At 44.4% G+C, this 27,053-nt stretch overlaps 1 protein-coding gene across 10 annotated transcripts in view; it reads right to left on the reverse strand.

The window, feature by feature from the left end:
* The window catches only part of LOC105029144 (IQ motif and SEC7 domain-containing protein 1), a 174,811-nt gene that overhangs the window by 6,811 nt on the left and 140,947 nt on the right, over positions 1–27,053 (reverse strand). For 5 of the 10 annotated variants that reach the window (XM_010902333.4, XM_010902336.4, XM_010902339.4 and 2 more), the window contains exons 2-14: positions 19,702–19,954; positions 18,139–19,427; positions 15,438–15,599; positions 14,186–14,308; positions 13,525–13,691; positions 12,545–12,684; positions 11,364–11,393; positions 9,517–9,642; positions 9,195–9,294; positions 8,778–8,939; positions 8,000–8,176; positions 6,046–6,095; positions 4,026–4,580 (exon numbers count right to left, since the gene is read on the reverse strand). In XM_010902333.4, the coding sequence (XP_010900635.2) occupies positions 4,026–4,580; positions 6,046–6,095; positions 8,000–8,176; positions 8,778–8,939; positions 9,195–9,294; positions 9,517–9,642; positions 11,364–11,393; positions 12,545–12,684; positions 13,525–13,691; positions 14,186–14,308; positions 15,438–15,599; positions 18,139–19,427; positions 19,702–19,954 (3,334 nt within the window). The other 5 variants (XM_010902337.4, XM_013132417.3, XM_020051664.2 and 2 more) reach the window with 5 other exon arrangements.

Below are 27,053 nucleotides of genomic sequence, written 5' to 3' on the forward strand. Positions count from 1 at the left end.
TCATAGTTGCACATCTTACCCTGCTGTTCTGCTTGGTTAAATGCACATTGTTTACTCAACCAGGAAGTACTCACCAGCACCTACGCACCTGGAGAAGGAATTCAACAGCCGACAACCATGATTGCGCAGGACTGACACAGGAAGTTTGTTAGTTTATGACGATGAAGCAATAGAGCGCTGCGCAACAACCCCTCTGCCACTCAAAGCTGCAGAGCCAGTTAGTGGTGCCACGTGAAAGCTCATACACTTCTTGCCAACCCTTTAATGCTTCTGTGTCAGCCGGGAACTTAACACTTCTATGCTGAGCATGCTGCTTCTAACTGAAAAGGTGGTAAATTAATATGAATTTTGTGTATTGGTTGGCCTAACTTGAGATTTAACTCCCAATACAATTTAGACTGCACAACCAAGTAAACCACTATGTTGCACTGACACCTTCACCTCTGTTCATATGCCTGCCCTCTTGTGGTCATGCTGTGTATTGCTGCCAGTTTACTAACCATAACACAGATCAAACACACACGATGTTCCTTATTTTTCACTTTTCTTTTTTTAAACCTTGCTGATAAATATGCAACACGTATTTAAGAAGTAAACAGCACTATCAAAACATTACAACAAAAGAATGACTTACATTGCATATTAGAATCCAAAAACCAACACATTCATACCATAAGTCATATTTGTTTATTTAGCGTTCTTGACATTGTCACAGTTGAAGTTTTACAACAGGGTCTTACTGACTCGCTACACACTGGACAAACTGAATGCACACTGAAATGAGGCCACTCTTATCGTTCCCTTTTTAAAAGTGTGTCTCACGCCTGACAGAACAGCTTGCAGCATGGGATGAGAGGAAACGTGTGTGTGCATGTGTTTCGTAGGAGGCAGTGAACGTTATAACAGTCTGTCTTTGAGATCCAAAGCGAATGACTGTTACATTACAGTTGGAGGTTGACTGTTCATTACAAGCGATATGTTGAGAATCATATTGAACCATAAGAAGTGGTAGGAATATACCACCCTGATCTCCACAGCAGATATTAGATTGGGGTAGTGACAATATACATACTATGTACAGATCCTCATTCTCTCTTGGTCCCCTCTCATCTTGATTTTAGATAAATCACCCTTTTCAGAAATCCACAATCAACACTTTTCTCCTATTTACACAACTAAAGCCCTCGACTCAATAATAAAAGAAGTGCATTGATGTTTATGTTTTGTTGTTTTTACAATGGCTGTGTATATGTAGATGAAATGAATGCTGAGCTCCAACCTAAACTTGGGACAGCATGAAGAAATCAGGAGACTTCAAATCAAAACCCTGCAAAAACTAAAATAAAAAAGAACCCAATTAAGTTTCCAGGCTGACCTGTTCCGTCAGCTCACAGTGAAAAAGGACACAATGCATTAGGTCCATGCAGTGCATGGGGTATTCCTCAGACTACAGATGACTGTGGATTTCTCCAAGCTCTATGACAAAAAGAAACATGTATATATTTCATCTTCATTTTGTTTTACATTGTCCAACCCTTTCTGAGTTACAAAAAAGAAAATATAGAATCATTAGAAAGACATTCAATGGATTATTCATGGTCCAGATAGGATATATTCAGGTTCAAAATGTCCTTATTTTTCTGTTATATAATCATGGGTCAAACATGATCAGACATGTGTTAAGTCTGTCCTAAGCCTCAAGTGTGACTATGGTTTTCTTAGTGAATGTTAAAATACATTTACACCCTGAATATTGGGACAAACAGTTGACTTTTACTTTATTGTACACACGATAATAGACTCTTATTTTGTAGAATGTAGAAAGTTTTTTCTTTACACATAACCCAGTTCCCTCACAATTCTTTGTTGTATATTAGATCTACATTTCCTGAAAAATGAAAGCGCTCCTTCATATGTGCTTATCCAGCAAAATATTTCTGTTCTGCCTCTAGGGAAGCATATTCCTTTATTAAAATATATACACACATTCCTCGTTCTTCCCACTGTGAACGGTGTACGTATATAATCTGAAATGGAAAAAAAGATATTTTCACCTGAATCTCTTCCTGGAAAACATATCTGACTTGAACGCGTAGGAGGCCTACAAGTCTGTTTTTTCATATGTGATTGCACTTCAATCGCTATGGTAACACTGATTTGTTATACAATGTGCCAAGGATAGCCTCACATCAATAACGTCATTACATGCAAAATCACTTATTAGACATTCCACTGAATTCTAGGACTGTGTTTCTCAGAGAACCAATATAACAGCCACACATTAAGCCACTGAGAGAAAACGACAGGGGTCCAAACAGAATAAATAAATAAATGACACAACATGAAGACACACCAAACAAACAGAAGAGACACTTTGCTTGTTGCGAATGTACAAAATCAGTACGAAGATATTGCACATACATAAAAAAAAAAGAAGATAAAAAGATCACAAACAAACAAATCCATACCTAAAAGCTTATTTCAGTCACTCACCTACTCAGGTTTTGTGAAGAAAACAAAAAGATATAAGTACTTTAAGCAAACAAAACAATAAAAAAAGAATAACTGTACTTTGATTTATAGAGTCAAGAATGCAGCTGCTCCATACATGGAGAGCGTGAGCACTGGCCAGCTCTACTGCAGGTCCATCAGTAAAGTGACTTGAATCTCAACTTTTATAATGTTAAACATCTAGGAGGCCAGCATACAACCAAAGACCAAAGAGGCCACTGTGAACTCAAAAAGAGATCGGGGACACGTCTTCATTGCAGTCTTGACTTTACCCAAGGTACTAAACATCAGTACTTCATATAGGACTCCTACACTGAGTCAAGGAGGACGCATCCACCCAATATAGCAACGACATATGGTTGCTGGACACCCATGCCCAGAAATGTCTGTCCAGTGGGAGGTTTCATACATGACTGGCCATCACAAGGAGCGCCATATGACACAGCTGCATTCCAGAGTCTCACAACACGCTGGTTGGAAGGCAAACGGTTCCAGAATAGGTGATTGGTCTGCCTGACTGGATGTGGGTGTACTCACCTTTTTCCCCATCTGTCCTGTTACCATAGTCAGTTTAATACTGATAAAGTTCTAATGATAGTACTATTAATAATAATAATGCTTGTAAGTATAATCTTACAAGGTACTTTACGCACAATATACTGTACATTAACTCTGGACTAAATAGTTTATGCATTAGTAATTGGCACATTTATTAATGAGAGCAAGGAAACGACATGTAAAGCTGTCATCTACAGTACATACAGCACTACAACTACTAGTGTTGAAAGGGTCTACTAAGTTGTTAGCCTGTCTGTTGGTCTACTCACTGTGACATTATTTTTTCTATATTTTTTACACCATTTCTTTATTTTGAATTGAATCAACCTTTCTTTTACCAGGAATATCAAATAAGACAAATGCCTATTCACTGTTAGTGCCTGGCGAACCATCTGAGTTCTATAGGAAGCAACAACAAACGTCATTTGTTAAAATGGAAAGTGGACTTTGCTGGCCTCAGGGAAGCAGAGTGTTAAATGCTAACTTCGTTTAAAAAGACTGGCTACAATATAATATGCCGTGGTGACAGAGGAAACAGTCAGACGTGTTTTCTCAGGCGGTCTCTCCTCCGTATTAGGCGAAGGGAAGACAAGTCAATTGAGAGAACGGCCCAGTGGACAGCTGCCCGCACAAAATGCACCGTTCTCATCATTGTTTGGTTCATGGGAAGGAAAGGGTAAAGCTCATCCCCCTCTGAAACGCCTCCTCCTGGATCCCCCGACAGAGCGACTGGGGCCTTTACTGAGTTTTGAGCCGAGGCCCATTAGGGAAAAATATTGTCCAGTTTGGCTCCTGCATATTGGTGAGCATCTGAGGGGATAAAAAGGGTCACAGCAACAGCGGAACACAGTGGACAGGCCATCGACCTACAGCACACCCTCTGTCCATTCTATGACTGTCCCTCCTTTAAGTTCACTCCTCCCTCCCTCCCTCACCCTCCCTCTCTGTGAGGGATGTCACACCACAGTGCTGATGCCGCTGTGTTTGGGTTTGGGGCCGCCAGGCGCCGGGCCCTGCTGCTGACTGTGGTGGGGGGGTGCATGCTGGGAGTGCGGGCCGTGATGGGAATGCTGGTTGTGTTGGGCGACGTGGCTGTGCGGTGGTGCGACAACGTGCGGGTGGGGGTGCACGTGTTGATGCATTTGGGCGGAGGCGGCGTATGCCGCCGGGTGCTGGTGGTACTGAGTGTGGGGCGGGGGGTGGTAGTGGTGGTGGTGGTGGTAGGGAGGGGGGTTCTGCTGGACCTGGCAGTACTGGGAGTGGTGGAGCTGGGCCTGGGTCACCTGCTGGGCTGTGTGGTGGAGGTTGGACGGGTGTGGCATGTGAGAAATCAGGGTGGGGTGACCGGGCAGAGGAGGATGCATCTGGGACGAAGGCTTCCCCCGCTTGCTGCCGAAGAGGGACCCGAGGAGAGACGAGGAGTTGGGGTTGACGGGGGGGCCCCGGGGCGGGCCCTCGCCGCGCGGGGCGTGAGCTCTCCGCCGCGTGTGTGGGCTGCTAATGATGGACCCCTGTGGGAGAGAAGAAGGCGACACCCTGTCTATCAGGACCTCCTACACAGACGGAAACTCAGAAGCACACGGCCTACCGGGCGACCACCGTTAAGGGGGGGCGGCGTCACCTCATGAAAGCAGCTCAAACCTGCCTGCATATTCAAGGGTTGACAGCGAGTTGCAAAAAAACATCACAGTCAGGGCATGCAAAAATGGAACTGAAAATGTCATCTCATGATGGCGGACAGACGAGTTATGAATGGTAGAGTCAGTGTTATGGCCACTCTTGACAATGTTACAAATGGAGATAACAAGCCTTACAAGTTCTTAATATTAACGTGTCGAATGTTTATGCGAGCGATACGGAAACAGGACCTCCCCAATAGAAAGCATATAGGCCTATACATGTTCATATTGTTGAACGCCTTCCAAACCTGCCAAGAGTCCCACATGCAACTGGTTAAAACAAAACAATGGAGGCAGAGCATCTACATGCAGGTGACAGGCAAACTCTCCATCCATAGGCTTAGCATTCAACCGGACAGCGGGAAGCAGCAATGCTGGAGATCTGCTGGGCACATTTAAAAAAAAACTGTGGTCACTTATCCGCTTATCCTACTTCCAACTCTATCATTTCTTGTCATCCATCCAAGTTTTAAAAAGACTTCCTTCGAAGCTCTGTCGAATGTGGGGAGAGACCGTTAACATTTCGTTGAAAGCGGAAGGACATTTTCAAGGGTTCCCAGACTTCAAAATTGACACATGGACTCATGGACACATGGAATGAATAAATGACGATGAATGAAATCCACATCTTTCATATTGACACTTTCAGAGTGTGTATAAAGCCCATCGAGTCATGACCGTTAGGGGATGTTGTGACAGGTAACTGCTGTAAGATAAACTCCCTTCCTGAGCCTCACGCCTCTCTGGGCATTCTTTCAAAAGGACGGGCAGGGCAAAGAGAGTGACCAGGGTGGGTAGAGAGAGGCGCTTTAGGTTTAACCCACAGTGGGGGAAGAACAGTAGGCTCTACAAAAGGTATTCACTGGCACTCCTGCGCTATGGAACTCAGAAGGAAAGTGAAACTGCGAGTCGGGACATGGCTTAATGGAGGACAACAGACTGGGTTCCAAAAAGACTGGATGGGGGAGGTGGGGGTTCAGAGAGAGGGGAGAATGAGGGGTGGGGATTAGTGGCAGATACATGCAACTGGCCCACGTGACCAAAACAAGAGACGTCTTCCATTCGGACAAGGCCGACGTCCGAGGCAGGCAGCCCATGCATGCAGACTAACCCAGGCAGGCGGGATGTTAGAAGGCATCCGAGAAAAAAAAAGAAATGGAAGGAAAAAAAAAGAAAAAAAGAAATGAACTGAGAGTCTATGAAGCAGAGAGGGGTGCAAGACCAAACAAACTGAACGGTGTGTTTTGGTGCACATCATCACATAGAGTAGCTCGGACACCAGCTTCTTCCAACTTACTTCCATATTGCTGTCTAGTGATCCTGCACTGCTGCGACGCCCCCGCTTGCCTGGCCGAGACATGCAACACCACAGATTAGAGATGGACAGCACTCCTGGATCAACTACAGACGTCAGCGTCCCCTAACCTAGGAGGTAGCGCCGGGGGCCGCGAGCAGGATGCCCGGGAAGCGGAGGAATGTCTAAATGTGGGCTGAGGTGGGTTCGGGGTGGGGGGTGGGTCGGGTTGGTTTGGGTGGTCAGGGAGAGTGTGGGGGTCGGGAGGGACCGCTTGACGAACAGGTAGGAATGACCACCGCGAAGGCGCTTCCGTCACGCTCATCGTTTTTAGCTGCTTTGTTGGGATTTACTCAGGAGATTAAGGCCCGTGTTTAGGTCCGTGTGCTTTGGTACGACTCAAGAGATCCTGTCAGTCTGGTCATAAGCTCTCTCGAATGCTCCAGGGAGGTTCAGATGGAAATGGAACAGGATTCTACTTTTAGAGTTTCCTGCATAGTCTCCAAGTTAAAAGGACGAGGAACTAATTTTTTGTACCATTCAGCTAGGGAAACCTATCTAGCTACCAAGTGCAACGTAAGGATCTCTAGTTAGCGTCATCCATGTTATATATATATATATATATATATATATATATATATATACACACACATAAATATATATATTTTTTTACATGTCCTGATAAAAACTGTGACAACAGAGATTTGATGTTGTCACAAGATGTAGATTGTCAACAGGGAAGGCAAAGGGGTGGCTTTGTCGAGAGCCGATGGCAGGGACAGTCGCGTAGTAACAGAAACATCAAAGCAATATAATGGCTGTTCCACATGAAATGTACTGGCAAATACAGAGGAGAACCACTGTTCGACGGCACACATTCAGCCAATGGATACATGACCAGTCTTCACATGTGGACAAACGGGAAAACCCAATGAGAATGGAAACATCAGGAAGTACGTTATGAGATGGAGAATGACAAGAAAAGACAAAATACATTGTAGAGAGAAAATGGCCGCGCTGTCATGCCACGTCCTGCGCTGAGAAAGTTAGGGCTTGAACATAGGTGTAAAAAAAACCTACAGACAGGAGCAATAGTTTTTGGATCATTAGACTTCAGCCCTAACTAACCATGTCAGAACGTCAGTACAGTACCCAGAGAAACAATGGTGAGAGTAGATCCATCCCAATGAGAGATACTGTAGACCATATATGGATTTCATTATGTTCTCAGAGCATTTTAGCTGCGATCCAGAATGAATGACATGTCCTTAACATGACTCGCTTTATGTTCTGAGATGCAACATGAAACACTGATATTTATGACAGTGAAATGTTTTATTATCTGGAGCCAGATCTAGTCTAGTAGCAGGACATATTCCCATTAAGACCAGTGAGTTATGATCACATCAATCCATGACAATGGCTGATAGGTAGAAGAGGAATGGTGGGTTAATTAAACACAGAACAAGCAAGGCTCACCATGAAATGTTTTGAGAAACAATAGGGATTAAAGAATGAGAATGGGACACGTAAAAGTGCAAAAATCAAAGGCGTTCATTGAGATTCAGAAACAGGGGCGAGATCCATCCTTTCTTCAATTTCACTCTTTAATATAAAGACAAACTCTATTATGTAAGCCTATGGAAAATATCACAATGTGTTTCAGAAACTTTAGGACATTCTCCTACTTGTCCCAGATTGTGATAATGCTATTTATCACAAATAAATAATATCGGGAATAAAATTACAAAGGCCTAACGATCTAACGAAGTCTCACTACAGTATGCATATCAGTTATTTTACCCTGAAATGATGTTTTCGTTGACCTTGATTTTAAACATCATGTGGGATTCTTCTGACTTGAGCTACTGTGGGGATAGTGAGAAGGTGGCTACGACAGAAGGCCCCCACGAAAGAATAACCCTCTGGTGAACCCAGTGATGACCTTTGACCTTACCTGCTTCGGACAGGTCACGGAGGGAGCTGCTGAGGGCGCTCCTCTTCAGGCCCTCGCCCATGGTGTAGCTGTCGTCCAGGCTGGCACGGTTCATGTTGCCATTGCCAGCCTCTTTTTTCAGCCCAGAGCTCTGGGACATACTGGGCCTCACCACGCCCTTCTGCTTCTCCAGCTCAGCTGTATACGAACACACACAGAGGAAGAGTAAAGAAAGGTGTGTGTTTGTGTGTATGTGAGCTCCTCTTTTAAGCGCACAATGTTTCCTCATGGAAATCCCCTCAGTGGCGCTAGTCACCCATTCATATAGACTGTCATCACCTATCAGCATATACTGAATGTGAGAAATGTGACACGGGTTTGATTGCACCGAAATCCGACACATTCTTCAGCGCGTTTCCCTTTAATGCATAATGGACGCCCTTCCGCAAGCGTGGCCCTACTCCTGGTAGCCAACTCTTGAACTCCATAAACATTCCTCCTCATAAACGTGAAAGAGTAATGAGGACCGCGCCCTTTCTTCCAAGAATTCGCTGAGTTTAAATGGCCCTCGGTGGCAGAGATGGACGGTGGCAGGGAATGGAGGAGGGGCGGAAGGAGGGAGGGAATGAAGGAGGTGTGGAAGGAGGGAGGGAATGAAGGAGGTGCGGAAGGAGGGAGGGAATGAAGGAGGTGCGGAAGGAGGGAGGGAATGAAGGAGGGGCGGAAGGAGAGAGGGAATGAAGGAGGTAGGGTCAGACAGATGGGCGGGGGTGGGGGGACAGCCAAAATGTCTGCTCACACTCTATCCTGTATTTCTCCATTTCCTGGACCTCTGCGATGGACTCGCGCAGGTCGTCGGTAAACTTCTTGCGGTCCTGTGGGTTGGGCGCATTGAAGTTGATGAGGACTTTGATGTCGGCACCTGGTATGGCTGATGTAAGCCTGATCCCATTCCCGTAATCTAGAACAAGAGGAGAGAGACCAAGAGAGTGAGACCTTTAAAACCCAGCCCATCCATCACAGAAGTTCAAAAAACACGTTCGGAAAATCTGTGTAATGTCTTGAAAGTCTAAACAGTGTCCCATTCCATCACCGCAGAGTGGCGAGACGTATTTCTGTAGTAAACGAAATCCAGAGGGATCCACTACACAGACATTCGGAGGCTAACACAATGAGGGGGACTGAGAATGGACAGGGAGAGCTTTGAAGTACTTACACTGGTTCTCAAACATCAAAACCTGCATGCCATACAGAGAGAACGACTGCCGGAAGCTGTATGTCACAGAGTTCTTCTTCTTCTGGAAAATCTTTGTCACCTGCACCCAAATCAACACAGAAACAACACAACAAACAAACATGCTGGTTAGACCGCATAAACAATAAAGAGATTACAGAAACAAAAGAAAGCTTAGAGTTTTAACGTTTCAACCAAAAGCTCACAGACTAGAATGGTTCCCTCACGGTTGCTGTTGAAAGAATGTTATTTGAATGGTGGTATTTAACACAGGACAGGTGAACGTCATGGTAGGGGGACGTACCACCAGAAGATCGTTGAACAGGAAGATCTCCCGCTGGTGCAGGCCTAGCTTCTGGAGCTTGTTGGGGTCTGGTACTTCGAACAGGCGGCAGTAACACACCAGCCTGCGGTGGGGCAGGGACAGTACCTACACGCCAAAACAATGACAATGTTTCACACTGCTACGTCACACCATGAGCTCAGGCCTGGTCTCTGGTCACCGAGGAAAAACGGTTGAACGACACTCAGAGAGAACTTTGGCACATTTCTTTTGAATCAAAGCCTAAAGGTAGTTGTTTAAATTCTTCAGACTGTTATAATAGTTCTTAATTATTTGAAAAAGTTTTATTGTAAATGTATTAACACTTTAACCATACCGCCGGAGGGTGGATGGAGCCTGCTAGCCCTTGCACAGGGATGTGTGTCTAATGCTGTTTTGACGATGATTTAGTTTACGTTTGCTATTCATGTTTTCCGGTAGTTAGTTTAAAGCAATCCATGTATGTAAAACAAGCTAGTAGTATGAGGTATGTGTGCTCACAGTCCCATACGCGTGCCTCAGCTATGCTAACAGGGGGCTCCATTTTAGGATGATTTAGTGTGAGGAGTGCAGGGGAAATGGCTTTTAATGATGTCTGAAGAGTGTGCTATAAACCCACCAGCGCTGCTGCTTCTCCTTGTTACATTATTCATCCTACTGCATTAATTGTCGTTTGGGGACGTGGTTTCACCACCCCAATTTGTTTGGAAGTCTGGGGGACAGACTAATTAGACAAGCTTCCTTTCCAACAAAACACATCAGTCATTTATCCTCGCAAGCTAATGTGCTCGTAAAACTTTAATGCCGTGAAATAAAAATAAATATAAAACTCTTGATTCATCTAATGAAATGTAATGCAAAGCAGGAGTTGTTGATATCTAAATTGTTTCCTTATTGTAGAAAACAGTGGGTGGGTGTTAGAACAGAAGACAGTTTAGATAGATAGGTCACAGTACGCTAAGCGTAAGTTTATTATTCAGAGAAATACATTCAGAGAAATCTTTCAACACACTCAAACCTTTAAAACATTTAGGATTAATAACACCTATATGCCTTCTGTTTGGCGTAGGGTTAAGGTTAGGCATTAAGTTTAACTATTGGGTCAAGTTTAGATTTGGGGTTAGGGTAAGGTTTAAGAAAAAATCGTTTATACTCAATATTCGGTCCTTACATTGGCAGGAATTTGTTATTGTGTGTGTATGTAGCCCCTCTCTGTGTGGTAAGTGTCTGTGTGGTCTGCTCGTTGGCAGTGATATATGCTCTGTCTAACACACAGTCATTAAACAGTGCCCCTCACTGGCACACAGGAATGTACATGTGTGTAGACTCTGTCCACCAGAGCATCAAAAGAGATCCTGCTCATCTTGGTGAAAGGCTTGGGCAGTCAGGGGCAAGTAGCCCTCGGCTAAAGTCATCTGAAAAGTGTCTACAGGAAGCAGATCCTGGTACAGTTTCTATCTACAGGACTGGACCATCTCTTAGCCACCCTGATACAGTTTGTATCTACAGGACTGGATTTCCAACTTTTTTGGAAAGGAAAGAAAAAGGTGCAGTGGTCACTTGCTGTATAGAAAGTGGATGAACTTTCCTGATACAGTAAATATATAGAAAGTGGGTGATTTCAGGCACCTGAAATTCAAACTAAAGTCATTAGGTAGTGTTACAAAAGGAATGGTAGTGTTACAGGTAACCAATATAGTGAGACTACTGCATATTGTTGGAGGCTTCACACTAAATCCATGTAGAGTCAATGCCACGACTTAAAAACGTGGGTTAGGAAAATAACAGGATGATATGTTAAGAACATGCAAACTGGGAATTCTACTTACACATCCGATACCATGGTGGAGAGATCCAATCTGCAATGAGAGAAGATCAGAGAGACTCCCATTAGCCTGTAAGTGCATAAGGACACTGGCCCAGAACACATTCCAGAAAAATAAAGTCCAAACCCGTAAGCTCATCTGATTGATGAGGTCATACTGATGAGGTCATAATGAGTCCTGTTGCCCTCTGCAGCTGTATCTTTACATCTGGAACGGTCTGTCTGTCTTGTTTGTAAGTGCCGTCTTGCCAAATGCCTACAGGTCAACCTCAAAGTAGGGTCCTGTCTGTGAGTTCGGAACAGGGTGTAAATCTTACTAGTTTGCAGAAACAGACTATTAGAGTTTGAATGTCCGATATGTTTTTTAAAAGGGAATTATGTAGAATATTTACACTGTAATCAGTACTATATGCAGACACAGTGTTATGATTGTGTTCGCAATCTTTATTCACCCAGATATTGAGTGCGTACATAAGCGTGTCAAAAGTTGGGGTTAATATGTCTTCTTTCGTCAATATCCTTAGCCCTTAATCAGAATCTCAGGCCTTTTCTCCTTATACTGTTTCACAACTGAAATATTCTCCCTTTGCTCCTACTAGGTGTGGTACCTTGGTTCTCAGATAATCCAAGCCAAAAAAGCACAGGTCCCTCTCTCTCTTTATGCGAAAGTGTTAAGGCAGGGGCTTGTGCTGCGGATGAGAGGGGCCTCATTCTTCATTTGACTGTAGAGGTGGTTGACACCTCTCAAGGGCTGCGGATGTATTAAAGTCACCAGCGTGAAGGTCTCAGTCAGACTCTACAGAACCAGAGCTACAGGAGAAGCCGTCTGGAGCCAGAGGACAGGCAACACGGCACAGCATAAATCCTCCTTATCTTTCTGCCGGCACAAACACAAGGGTTTGTACTCCAGCAGCAGGAGAAGAGGTGATAACTTCAAATATGACAGTGTGCGAGGGAAAAAGACACAGCACTCTCTCAGTCTGCATAAATGCATGTGTCTTCGGGCTGTATTTGACAAATCGAACGCAGCAGTTCATTCCAGCGCTGTGGAGCGACACGTTCAATTAAGACGACAATTCTGGCCGGTGTAAAAACCCAAGGCCATGACAGTCCCCTGCCAAGGATCCGGGGACGTGGAGAAAAAAAAGTCTGTGGAAGAGTGTTTAGTAAAGCAGAGTTCCTCACCGGTTTCTTCCCCACGATGAGTTTCTCCACTTTCTGAACCTGAGAAACGTGGTCCTCGTTGGTTTTGAGCTCCCTCTTCCTGATTCTCTCATAGATCCCTGTCAACATTTCCCTGGGGATGTCCTCCCCGTCATCCACGCCTGGGGAGAGCAGAGAGATGGGACACTAAGTCAGGTGCCCACGCACACACCCACAGAAACATTTTGCTTTGGTATTCTATCGGGGAACGTAGAAACTATGAATCCCTCTTAGCTAATGGCTTCTTGTTGTTTTTCCCTCATTAGAGACACTTATGATAAATGATGAATTAGCCTGTTGTGCCTAATTTATCCAACAAAATCTCAAATGCCAAGCAAAAGAAGGCAAACGGTTTAGCCTGCCTCTATCACGCTGCTCACCCAAGAATAAGAAAGGGTAATGCGATTGTGTGATGGACCAATTAGTCAGAGGTGTAACCCTGTTCTTCACACGTCATAGTTAGCGATCTTTTTGAACTATAACACCTCTACCTCAAACAGCCACCACTCACAAACTATCAGAGGTTGACACATAGTGACATTTGTTTTTAACACCGGACATGTGGCAACTTCTTCTGAAAGAGTTAACATACCACTGTGAAAATGTTTCGTTTTCATCATCTGTTTGCATGGAAAAGGTTGCTTTCATCATTTCATTTTGACAGAATTGCTGATAAACAGCACAAACGCACAGTATTGTTACGACTTTGGTCCGAATAGTGACACTATGCCTGTGAACTGCAGATCAAGTTCCAGATGTCACTGATGCCAACTTCGCTCCTACTGAGATTGAGTGGATGTGCCTTTTCTCATTTTCTCCAGGTTGACGCGCCTTGTGAAAGACGTGAATCCATGCCATTGTGAAGGACCCCCACTCCCTCTATTATGAAGTCAGCTTTTATCTGACTTCATAATTAGTCCATGACTAATGCTGATAATAGCGAAAACAGGTATCTCTCTCACCTCTCAGGTTTTTGACAAAATCCTCTAACTTCATCTTTCGCTCAGGCTTGACGTTGGGGCTGTACATGTCCGTGTTGAGGAGGATGATGGCGAAGGCCAGGATGAAGATTGTGTCCGGGTTCCGAAACTGTCGCACCACCGTGGGGTTACAGATGCAGTAGCGTTGGCTAGAACACAGAGCCAGGAGATGATGTCACAAGTCAGAGGTCATATCGTGATATAATATGTCCGTCAAAGAATATAAAACTTGAATATAAAACTCAATTTGGTACGCACAATGTGGACATTTGTATTGGTGACTGAAATGTCGATAAGGCCGGGACAGAAAGCCCAAGGCACCAGGTGACGGTCAATACTTGTCAGCATTGAATGTGTATGGTGTCATCATTATCGCAGCATTGCGTGAGGAACTGCTCCATTTACTCAAGCGAAAGTAACTGAAGCACCGAGTCCCTCTACACATCAATAAGTCATTTAGCCAACGCAGCGTTGGAAGGATAACAATGACTTGCATTACCAAGACAGTGATAAACTTCAGAGCATTTGAAAATGGAATACATAAGAGCAAATAACCAACTTGTGACAAACTGAACATTATCCCAACCTATGGTGCAAAGGTCCAGGAATTTTACTCAGTCTAGTACTCTCGCATCTGTCTCACCTGTAGGCTTCAATGAGGCGCTCCACCTTCTGGGCCTCTCCCTGGACCCGGATATGGTTCTGGAACTTTCTCAGTGCCTCGTCCAGCTCCATTGACGAGAAATCCATCTCATCCACCACACAGCTGGAACGCAACCACCAACCAACCAATCAATTCACCAACCAGAACAAATGTCATCGATTTATATACAGTAGTATTTAATAAATGTCAAGTACAGTGAATTCTAATATGATATTGATATGTAATGGAATATGGATTTTACATACAGTTCCAGTCAAAAGTTTAGACACACAGTTTGTACAATAATAGTTAAGCCATCAGAACTATGAAATAACACTTACTGAATCATGAAACATTTCATATTGTTGATTCTTCAAAGTAGCCAACCTTTGCCATGATGACAGCTTTGCACCCTTTTCGCGCTCTCTCATCACTTCATGAGGTAGACACCTGGAATGCTTTTCCAAAAGTCTTGAAGGAGTTCCCACATTGAGAAAATGCCAAGAATGTGCAAAGCTGTCATCAAGGCAAAGTGTGGCTACTTTGAATAATCTAAAATATATTTATTTTGATTTGTTTAACACCATTTGGTTACTACATGATTCCATGTGTTATTTCATATTTTTGTGTTATAACTATTCTACAATGTGGAAAGTAGTAAAAATAAGGAGTAGGTGAGTCCAAACTTTGTACTGGAACTGTGTTGATCTGTTGTACAAAAACATCTAGTGGGATGTTTTTTTTGTGATGAACACCTAGAAAAAGGTCCAATAAGCATTTGAGTGTGGCCAAGTTTGAGGAGCACAAGAGATGTGTTTGAGCCATTTCTATTGCCATTACATTTGAATAATTAGTTTGGCCTCTCTCTCTCTGAGCCACAGTCACCTGAGTGTGGACATTCTACAAGGCTGGCTCCAAGCCACATACAAAAAACCTCACCAAACTTAGTTTGAGATGTAGAATTTTTATGGCCACAATGCTGGCACCAACTGTTCTAAGTCAATTACCTCCTAGTTAGCATCTAAATTAGGAGCAGTCAGTGCCAAGATGGAAGATGGAAGTTTGCTAGACAAAATAAATTGTATTGTTCTGGCCAGGTCTACAGTATATAGCTTTCTGTGCTTGGCACAAGAATAATAAGATTATTCCCCTGTTATTTCCAAAATGATGAAGGATTAATAGACTATTACAAGAATCCAGACATCTTCATCATGGCCAGGTCATGTGGGCGTGGCAAACCAACAGTACTCACTCCAGGACGTCTCTGTTGAACTGTTTCTGCCTGTTGCCCAGAAACTCTCCAATCATCTGCCTGCTCAGGCCCTTCCTCTGAAGCAGGAAGTGAGCCACACCCACAGGTGTGTCTGGGACAAAACCCCTCTCAGTCAGGTACTGGATACCTTTCTCTGGCTTCCTGCAGACACACACACACAAACGCACGCACGCACACACACACACACACACACACACACACACACACACACACACACACACACACACACACACACACACACAATAATGACATCAAAATAATAATGACATCAAAATGTGGCCTGTTTGTTAAGCAGGCATATCCCCATGCATCCATTCAGTGCACTGAGCAAAGAGTGGTGCTTGAGTCTGATAGACTTATAGGAAATGGTTTTAGTAGGAACAGCGTGGTTAATATTTAACCAGGGCACAGAAAATGGAGAGACTCTGTCCAGCTGTATTTCACGGAAAGTAAACAGATAAACATGCACATCTAATAAGGTCTGCATACATGTCTGTAAAGAGATTACGATGCACAAATATACACTCAGAGACCAGTTTAATAAGACCGTTCATGAATAGGAATCGCTCCTTAAGGCAGTGAGTCACATGGCCGTGGCTTGTTAAATAAAGCCGCCAAACAGGCATCGAGTGATTCAGTTACTGTTTGATTGGATGATAGTATGGAGAATATGTGGCCAAAGTGACCACATGTGGTATGACAGTCGGTCACAGGAGTGTCAGTTCCACCAACTCAGAAACCAAAGCTGTTCAGGGCTTTTCATGAACAACCGTGTTTATGGGTTAGAGAGAATGGTACAACCACAAAAAAAAAAAAATCCAATAAGACCGGTAGGCAAGAAACAGCTAACTGATGACAGGTCAAGGAATAGCAAAGTACCGTGAAAGGTAAAAGGCAGGCCACAAACAAGCAAACAGAGTCTCAGTCGTGGTGTGCAGAACGGCATCTCGGAATGCACGACTTGCCCACACTTGTCACTGGTGATCTATTGCAGCAAACGTCCACACCAAATTCCACTCATATCAGCTAAAAACCAGAAGAAACGGCTCTAGTTGGCACGCAATCACCAACACTAGACAACTGACGAATAGAAAAACATTGCCTGTTCTTGCCAGTTCAGTGGACCAAACAGTCCCCAGACCTCAGCCCAACACAACATTCTAGGGATGAGATGGAACACGTAGTTAGCAGCATGGATGTTCTGTTGTCCAATCTGTAGAAGCTGGGATGTCATTGCAACCGCATGGACCAACATCCCTGTGAAACAACCGCATGGACCAACATCCCTGTGAAACAACCGCATGGACCAACATCCCTGTGAAACAACCGCATGGACCAACATCCCTGTGAAACAACCGCATGGACCAACATCCCTGTGAAACAACCGCATGGACCAACATCCCTGTGAAACAACCGCATGGACCAACATCCCTGTGAAACAACCGCATGGACCAACATCCCTGTGAAACAACCGCATGGACCAACATCCCTGTGAAACAACCGCATGGACCAACATCCCTGTAAAACAACCGCATGGACCAACATCCCTGTGAAACAAGAGCATGGACCAACATCCCTGTGAAACAACCGCATGGAGCAACATCCCTGTGAAACAAGAGCATGGACCAACATCCCTGTGAAACAACCGCATGGACCAACATCCCTGTGAAACAACCGCATGGACCAACATCCCTGTGAAACAACCGCATGGACCAACATCCCTGTGAAACAACCGCATGGACCAACATCCCTGTGAAACAACCGCATGGACCAACATCCCTGTGAAACAACCGCATGGACCAACATCCCTGTGAAACAAGAGCATGGACCAACATCCCTGTGAAACAACCGCATGGAGCAACATCCCTGTGAAACAAGAGCATGGACCAACATCCCTGTGAAACAACCGCATGGACCAACATCCCTGTGAAACAACCGCATGGACCAACATCCCTGTGAAACAACCGCATGGACCAACATCCCTGTGAAACAACCGCATGGACCAACATCCCTGTGAAACAACCGCATGGACCAACATCCCTGTGAAACAACCGCATGGACCAACATCCCTGTGAAACAACCGCATGGACCAACATCCCTGTGAAACAACCGCATGGACCAACATCCCTGTAAAACAACCGCATGGACCAACATCCCTGTGAAACAAGAGCATGGACCAACATCCCTGTGAAACAAGAGCATGGACCAACATCCCTGTGAAACAACCGCATGGACCAACATCCCTGTGAAACATTTACCACACTTTGTTGGATCCGCCACCCCAGAACTCAGGCTGTTCCCTAGGCAACAGAGTCTGACCCAGCACTAGTAAACTGGTCAGGGATGTCCATATCGTTTATGTCTAAGCTTTACATTTTCAGTGGTCTCTTAATCTGAACCCTTCTGTTCCTCACTCAAAACCTTCCTTTTCAACTTTTTTGGAAAGGAAAGAAAAAGGTGCAGCGGTCTCATTATTTTTCCTGGAGCTGTATGTTTATTTTCATAAAGGACGATAAAGTTCTTAACTCCAAGTGACTGAAATTAGCCTAATTTATAAAATTATAACTTATAATACCAGACAAACCCAACAAACACAAGTCATGGTTTTCAGCTCACGGACACTTAACGGCAACAATCAGAGGTTGAACACGCAAGCACTGTGTCAGAGCTCAGCACCTACTTGTTGAAGAGGTTGAGGCCGATGCGGTAGTGCCTCTTGCGGATGACGTCGTTGCTGAAGACGGGCGAGTCCCAGCTGTTGCGCGTCTCCTTGTGGTACGTCTGCTTGCTGAGCGTCTGCTCCCTCAGGCTGTCCCGGGACGACGACTCGGAGCTACAGTTGATGGTGTCATTGGAGTTGGACGTGCTGTTGACGCTGTCGTTGTCCCCGTCCGAGAAGTCGGATTCGGACTTGCTCTGCCGGTTGGCCGAGCCGTTAATGGCCAGGTGGCTTTCCAGCGCCCGGTGGCGGTGGCGGAGGGGCGCCTCCTCGTCCCGTGACTGCGCCCGCGGGGGCGGGCCGTGGGAGATGTGCTTAGGGCTAGCCTGGGAGGACGCCACGATGTGGCCGCCCGCGTGGGTCTCGTAGATGGGCGGGCGTTTGATGGAGCTGCGGTCCGAACGGTCGCTGTGCTCGGCTGAGCTGTCGCTAGGCGGCTCGATGGTCAGGAGGGGGAGGTGGTCCACCCTAAGCCGCTGTTCCTGGCACTCCAGAGAGGGCGTGCTGCGGCAGCTGGTGTCCGTGTCACGCCCCTCGTCCTTGGGATCCAGGGGCCAATAGTCCTGGGAGGAGTTGGCAGAGCGCAGACGGAGGTCTGACTCAATGCTGGAGGGCTGGTCACCTGAACCCCGCGACAGACCCATTGAGGGAGACAGCTCCTCCTCATCGATAAATAGCGTCACGTCGCTGTAGGATGCCATCATGTCCTCTCGCATGCGCCCCTGCGTCCCGCGGTGAGGCTTCACTTGATAGGCCACCTCCCTCTCTGCCTCAGGGCAGCCCAGGACCTCGGGGTCATGACCCTCGTCTCCCTGAAGGCTGCGGCAGTTCAGGGCATCGTCGATCGACTCGGCTAGCGACTTTACCTGTCTGGAGAAGGCGTCCTCCAGCTCCGTGATGGCGTCCGTCAGGTCGTTCTGGGAGGTGGGGTGAGATGCCAGGTTGGCCTGGTGGTGGACCTCCATGTCTCCGCACTCAGACTGTACCAAGCCCAGGGGGTTCCCGTCATCGGTCAGGGACACCTGTTTGCCCTCAAAGTAGGAGCTGTGGACTTTCTCGGGGCCCTCGAAGGAGAACTGCATTCTCATGTTTGACAGAACGATGCGCCGGGACATGCGGTTCTCAGACATAGAACTCCGGAGACGTTCAAAGTTCTTGTTCATCTGGTACTGGCGGAAGGCTGTCTGGATGGTGCGGGCCGCATGCCGGGTTATGAAGCGTCCGCCATATTTACGCTCCAGCATCTCCACCTGACGGACGGACGGGAACAAATGTTAATTTGTGATTAAAGGAAAACGATTAGAACACAACACTAATTCACAAAGGAGAATATGACTCATGAACCAGCTTGTTGGCGAAAAGGGTAAGCTGAAAAACAGCAGCAAAGCGACTTCACCATTCTGTCCCATGTAGCTGCTTAGTTCGGTAGTAACGTATTGTAAAGTCAATGCTAGGGTTGTTCAGTATTGAAGATATGAAATGAGGATCTAGGATGAGCAGGACCTGAAGACAGGAGAACCTCACCTGTTTGTCCTGGAGGTCAGCAGAGAGCTCATAGCCCTCAGAGAGCGAGCGAGAGCGTTTGATGGCCTCCTCCTCGGCTTGCTTGCGAAGGATGGACTGAGAGTGCTGTAGCTTGGGCCTGCGTGGGGGGCGCTGGGGTCCCGGCTGTACCCCGTGGCTGTAGAGGGGGCCCTCAAAGCGGTCAGGGCTGATCACGGGGCCCCGGTAGCTGGCTCCACTGTCAATCTCACTGGGCCTTGCATCCCCCTCCACGCTACAAAAACACAGAAGAAAGAATGTCAGTCTTCTGCAGTGACACAATCAGACACATAGGGCTTATTTTCATTGCGAGAGAGAATAAAATGCTAAATCAACTGATCCTTGTTTGAATAATCATCTCTACAGAGGTTTAATTTACACTGGCATGTTGAAGACATACCATGTATGATTGTGGGTGTCAATCGAGGGAAAATGTATTGATGTCCGTGTGAACTGCACAGAACCTTGATACAGTTGTTTTTAAACCTGCAAAACACTTGGGTGGCTTGATCAAAAATGTGGCACTTGCTACCTTGGAAGGCGGAATAATATTGCATTGTCAACCACCAACATTGACTGTTCAGTAAACTAAGGTTCAATCCCTACCAACACTGACCGTTCGGTACAGTAATGTTCAATCCCCACTAACACTGACTGTTTGGCACAGCAACGTTCAATCACCACCAACATCGACTGTTCTGGTCAGTAACATGCATTGAAGGGCCTTGCGCATGGTCTTTAAGAGCCTATGTTAGGTTATCTGATGTACGTAATCCTCCAGAGTGGTACGTCAGTCATGCTCTGATGACTTGTATGTAAAGCTCAAGAGGATTACATGATCTGTACTTTCAGGTGTGTTACATGTATTATATATATATACAGCTCTGGAAAAAATTTAAAAAACACTACTAATTTTTTTTTAAATCAGCATCTCTACATGGCAGCCATTCCATTCCAGTGTCTGTTAAATTCCAACACAGGCACACTTCATTTTACTTAATGAGGTACCAATTCAGTGATTACCTGAATCAAATCTTATTTAACAAGGAAAAAGTATGCTGTTGTCATCACTGTCCTCTTACAATAGGACCAGCTGGATGGCAAAAACAGTGCAAGTAGTACCTCAAAGGTAATTTGAATAAAAAAATAACTATTCAGCATGACAAAATAGTTGAAAAGAAAAGCTTTGAGGGAGGAAAATAAGGGTTCAATTCTGGCTTTGTTGGCAGAGGGATACAGTGAGCGTCAGGTTGCTTCTATCCTGAACATTTCAAAGATGGTGGTTCATAAGAACAAGGTCAAGCAAACAGACATTGGGGACAACAAAGCTACAGACTGGCAGAGGGAAAAAACCACTGTCCACTGACCGAGATGACCGTCAACTCATTCAAATGTCACTCAAAAACTGTAGGATGACATCAAGTGACCTACAAAAAGAATGGCAAACAGCAGCTGGGGTGAAGTGCACGGCGAGGATGGTTCAAAACAGGCTCTTATAGGCAGGGCTGAAGTCGTGCAAAGCTAGAAAAAAGCCCTTCATCAATGAGAAGCAAAGAAGAGCCAGGCTGAAGTTTGATAAAAACCATAAGGATTGGACCGTAGAGGAATGGAGTAAGGTCATCTTCTCTGACAAGTTACATTTTCAGCTTTGCCCAACACCTGGTCATCTAATGGTAAGATGGAGACCAGCCACAGTGTCTCGCACCCACTGTGAAATTTGGTGGAGGATCGGTGATGATCTGGGGATGCTTCGGCAAGGCTGGAATCAGGCAGATTTGTCTTTGTGAAGGACGCATGAATCAAGCCAAGTACAAGGTTATCCTGGAAGAACACCTGCTTCCTTCTGCTCTGACAATGTTCTCCAACTCTGAGAATTGGTTTTTCCAGCAGGACAATGCTCCATGCCACACAGCCAGGTCAATCAAGTTGTGGATGGAGGACCACCAGATCAAGACAGATCATGGCCAGCCCAATCTCCAGACCTGAATTGGAATTTGATCAAGAGGAAGACTGATGGTCACAAGCCATCAAAAAAAGCTGAGCTACTTGAATTTTTGTGCCAGGAGTGGCATAAAGTCACCCAACAGTAATATGACAGACTGGTGGAGAACATGCCAAGACGCATGAAAGCTGTGATATAAAATCAGGGTTATTCTACTAAATATTGATTTCTGAACTCTTCCTATATTAAAACATTAGTATTTTGTTGTTGAAAAATCTATATGAATTTGTTTTCTTTTTTGAGGTCTGAAAACAATGCATATTATTTTGGTTATATTGACCAGTTGTTTTCTACAAATAAATACTCTAAATGACAATAATTTTACTCAAACACATACCTACCTAATAGTAAAACCTGAGAAAATGATCATTTTGTAGTGGTCTCTTAATTTTTTCCAGAGCTTTATATGCTTCGAGGATAAGTACACTGCATTTGTTTAGTACACCTTAGAGACAGCGCAGACCTCGCCAGGCCACTGAGGGAATAACCACGGTGTATTAAAGCAATGTGCTTTGTCTTGTGTTATCCGGGAGCGTCTTGTTTTGTCTCTTCTCCGTGTCTTATTTTGTCTGTACACCGTGTTTTTTTCCCCTGTTTGTTTTTAGTCATTGAACCAAAACGGTATATATAAATATGTATACACAGGGCCGAGCTGTAAAAGAGACCTTGGTCTCAGTCTATGTTCCTTGTTGAAATAAAGATTTTATAACATGCAATCACCGACATTTACCATTCAGTACAGTCTACTAAAATCACTACGGACACTAACCATTCAGCACAGTGTACTACAAACACCATCGACATTTACCATTCAGTACAGTGTACTACAAACACCACCGACACTAACCATTCAGCACAGTGTACTACAAACACCACCGACACTAACCATTCAGCACAGTGTACTACAAACACCACCGACACTAACCATTCAGCACAGTGTACTACAAACACCACCGACACTAACCATTCAGCACAGTGTACTACAAACACCACCGACACTAACCATTCAGCACAGTGTACTACAAACACCACCGACACTAACCATTCAGCACAGTGTACTACAAACACCACCGACACTAACCATTCAGCACAGTGTACTACAAACACCACCGACACTAACCATTCAGCACACTGTACTACAAACACCACCGACATTGATCATTCAGCACAGTGTACTACAAACACCACCGACACTAACCATTCAGCACAGTGTACTACAAACACCACCGACACTAACCATTCAGCACAGTGTACTACAAACACCACCGACACTAACCATTCAGCACAGTGTACTACAAACACCACCGACATTGATCATTCAGCACAGTGTACTACAAACACCACCGACATTGATCATTCAGCACAGTGTACTACAAACACCACCGACACTAACCACTCAGCACAGTGTACTACAAACACCACCGACACTAACCATTCAGCACAGTGTACTACAAACACAACCGACATTGATCATTCAGCAATCATTTGGCACCATTCTTCTTTCATTGGCCATTACTTATAAACACTGGATATACTTAGGAAATATCTATTAATCAAGCACCCACCAAATTAACTTAATTGTAAATGAAACCAGCCAAACAAAACAATGTCAGAATGAAGTCCATGTTCCTGTGTGTTTAGAAACGTCATTAAAAAGCCAATACTGCACAATTGGAGGAAGAGAAGCATTCAGCAAGAACACAACTCACAGTTAAAAAGTTGCAAGCAATTCTCAGAAATGCTGATACTACCATTACAACACCGCCCTCATCGGTTTCTCAACTCTGTGGGCTTTTTAAATGGACATTTGAAATGGGTACGCTTTGATTAGCATTTGAAATATTACTGGAATGATCCCCATTTACTCTCTAGGAATCAGAGAAAAGCGTCCCACTTCCAAGTCCCCCATCAACCCAGACAGGACACTGATAAGGGGATCACGCTGTGGGAAGTAGAGCAATTAACACAGAGACCAGAGAAACCTTCACCCAAGCATGAAGACAAACAGGACAGGGTACTCACAGACTCTTACGCTTCAGACGCCGAGAGCTCCGGCTTTCTATGAACTGCCAACTCTTCCTCCATATCTTGTCCACCATGTCTGACTACCAGCAGGAGTCCAAGGTACACACTCACAACAGCTCCACCACTAAATCCAACATGCAGTTTAAAGGTCAACCGGTGACCAACGACAGTTGCTTCATGTCTTTCATACACGAGACTCGCCTCACCTAAACTGAGTCTAATAAATATATATACAATAAAAAGTCCAGTTTCAGCTTGCAGAGAGAAGGTATGTGTACAAGTAAATAATCTTTCCGAGTCAACAGGAATCCGTTCAATGACTCGACGTGGAAGGGTTGTTTGAGAGAAGGGGCGGCTTTACAACGTAGTAGCTCCTGTCTTACTTCTTCTAATAGGTGCTTTCGTTTTGACACAGGACGTGTTATGGTTTGTATAGTGAGCTTACCTGTGCTTAATGCCAGACACGCCCCCGGATTCTTAGGAACATAAGGAGACTGAAGTATTGAGTAACAACCAGAAGGATTGTAGTTGGTAGTCAACTTCTCACATGTAAATTAATTTGAATTTTCAAACATGGTCTTATAGCAATGACGTCTCCAATTACATTTTTTGTTTCCTTATTAGCGAAGTGAGAAGTAGTGGTACTTCTCAACTGTCGGTATCATTTCATATTAAAACTATTAGTGAATTTTAAATGTTAAACCCCAGCTAAGTTACAAAAACAGATTGTTTCCCTATATTATCCAACCTACAAACAGACCTCTGAGTCAGAGCTGACTACAGCCAGTGTAAATCCCGTGACCATGACCACAATGTATTTGCAGTCTCATAGTGGGATGTCTTTTCCTTAAACAGTCAAACTGCAGTAATTATAGAAAATTCCCATCAGGCCTTTCTGCCTTGCAAACACATGCTGATGCCATGTTTAGACATTCACTCCCTCTGTCTGCCTGATTACAATGTTTAGGCCCTCTAACTTGGGTTTCAAAGCCATGGTAATATAAAAGTGGCTGTAATCTTCTGTCCTTTTCTTAATTATCCTAACTTAATCTTAGATAGGTTCAATTGAAATAAGTAATAGTAAAATAATAATAATATAAAACATCATTAGTATCAGTACAAAAAACTACAACATCATTAGGGCAGGCAGAAGAGAGCTGTTAATGTCTAGCCTTGATTCTAGACTCAAGAACAGGATGGCCAAAGGTTATTGTGGACAGATGAGACCAATACTAACCTGTAACAGAGTGATGGCAAGAGTGTGGACAAGGAATTAGCATACCAACTTAACTGTCAAATGGTGGAGGTTGTGTTTTTTTGGGGGCATGCATGAACTTTCACTTGTCTTCATTGATGATGTAACAACTGACGGCAAATTCAATTAAAGTCTATAGAAAAATGTAGTCTGCTCAGATCAAAACTAAATGCCTTAGATTCATTAGACAACACTTTACTTCCGCAGGAAAATGACCCCAAACTTTATTTCAGGATCAAAAAGTTGAATGTTCTTGACTGTTTAAGACGATGGAGAAGTGGGAACAGAGGGCAATGAGAGGGTGTTTTCCAGCCACTCTGCCCTCCCCACTGTTCGGCCCCAGCAACACGGGAGCCAAGGACAGAGAATGAAAGGTCGGGGAAGATGGGTGCCGCTGGACACCATACCGCCCAGCCCTGGGGAGGCCGCCACAGAGGTGACAATGCATCCCCATCACAGCGTTTTGTTTCCCGTTTTTGATACCTCCCTCACCTCTGCCCCTCACATTTATTTCCCCCTTTATTCAAACGCGCCCCAGGGCCATAAACATTTGTTCAGTGTCCATTCCCTGGTTCTCTCCAAGATACAAGTCAATCACCCAACCAGAATGCAATTTAGAAGACAAGACTGAAGGCCAAAATGCCCTGAAACAAACAGGAACTGGAGATTGCTGCAGTTTATGCCCAGCAGAGCATCACCAGAGAATATACTCACTGTCTGGTGATCTCTATGGGTGGCAGACTTCAGGCAGCAATCGAATACCAAGGATTTGTAAACAGATACTAAATATAAAAACTTTCTTGAAGATTAAGTCAATTTGTCCAGTTGCTTTCAGTCCTGTGAAATGGGGGTGTCTATGTATTAAAAGGCCAGTACTTCTTACACAGTTCCTGTTTTCTGTAAATTCCCTCCAAGTTCACATTAACCTCATTCATTGTATAATTTCAAATCCAATGTACCGGAGTACAGAGCCATAACAACACTTGTGTCAGTGTCAGATTACTTACGGACTGCACACAGTATGAGCATATTTACATTAGTAGTTATAAAAGAGTGTAGAAACATACTATAAAGCATAAGAAGGATATTACTATGCACACAGAAGGGTGACAAATAAAAAATAAAAAACTGAAAGAAATGAGTGGAGGAACAACGAATGCAGATGCTTCCATACAGGTGCACTGCATGACAGAATTAAGGCGTTAACATTATATCATGTTCTGTGGCATGTATACAATTGATGAGCAGACCCAGTTGAACTTGATTTTGGATCAAGATGGCAAAAGGAAAAGATCTAAGTGATTTTGACAGAGGGTTCATTATTCGGGCACAGATGGCAGAAGTCACAAAGACTGATCAACTGGTTAGTGAATTCAGTAAGAACAGTGACTAAAGCTGCATGTGCATTTAGGTCTATGGGACAGACATCAGAAAATAGGGTCAGACATTTTGGCTGAAAGCGCACATTCGATGACCGTGATGCTTGTGCATGTAGGGAAAAACAGAAGAGGTACTCTTTTCCAGGTGACTTTAATTAGGACGTGATCAGAATTTCAGTTGAGAACTACAAAGAGAGAGATATTATAATAGGACTTCAGTGTACAAACCGGTCTTTACAAAAGTTATTTCCTCTAATTTGTCACCCGTTTGTATATGATACAAAAACATGTACCCAATATGAAGTACCCAAATGTGCCAATGGATGCTTTGTGATTAGTAAATAATGAATATTCTCTCAGTAAAAGTATTCAGCAATTAGCAGCTATGCCAACTGATCGGATATTGTGGCCTCAAACAATTGAGGGTGTCAATATTCATCAAGTATATGAGCAACATGGAATTACTGAATATCAAGAAGGAGAGAATGTTGGTCACTTGACTCACACAATTGATACATTTCCTGTCAACGTAGGATTCAAAATAGTTTTCCAGATTGCAATGCAAATATTATATTAGAATATTAGGGTCCAGAAGCAAAACCTACTGACAACCTTCAGCAATAAAGTCTAGTAAAGTCTATTTTTGCAGAATCACTGACTGCCAAGTGGGCAC

Source organism: Esox lucius, chromosome 12 (assembly GCF_011004845.1).
Source record: "Esox lucius isolate fEsoLuc1 chromosome 12, fEsoLuc1.pri, whole genome shotgun sequence".
NCBI lineage: Eukaryota > Metazoa > Chordata > Actinopteri > Esociformes > Esocidae > Esox > Esox lucius.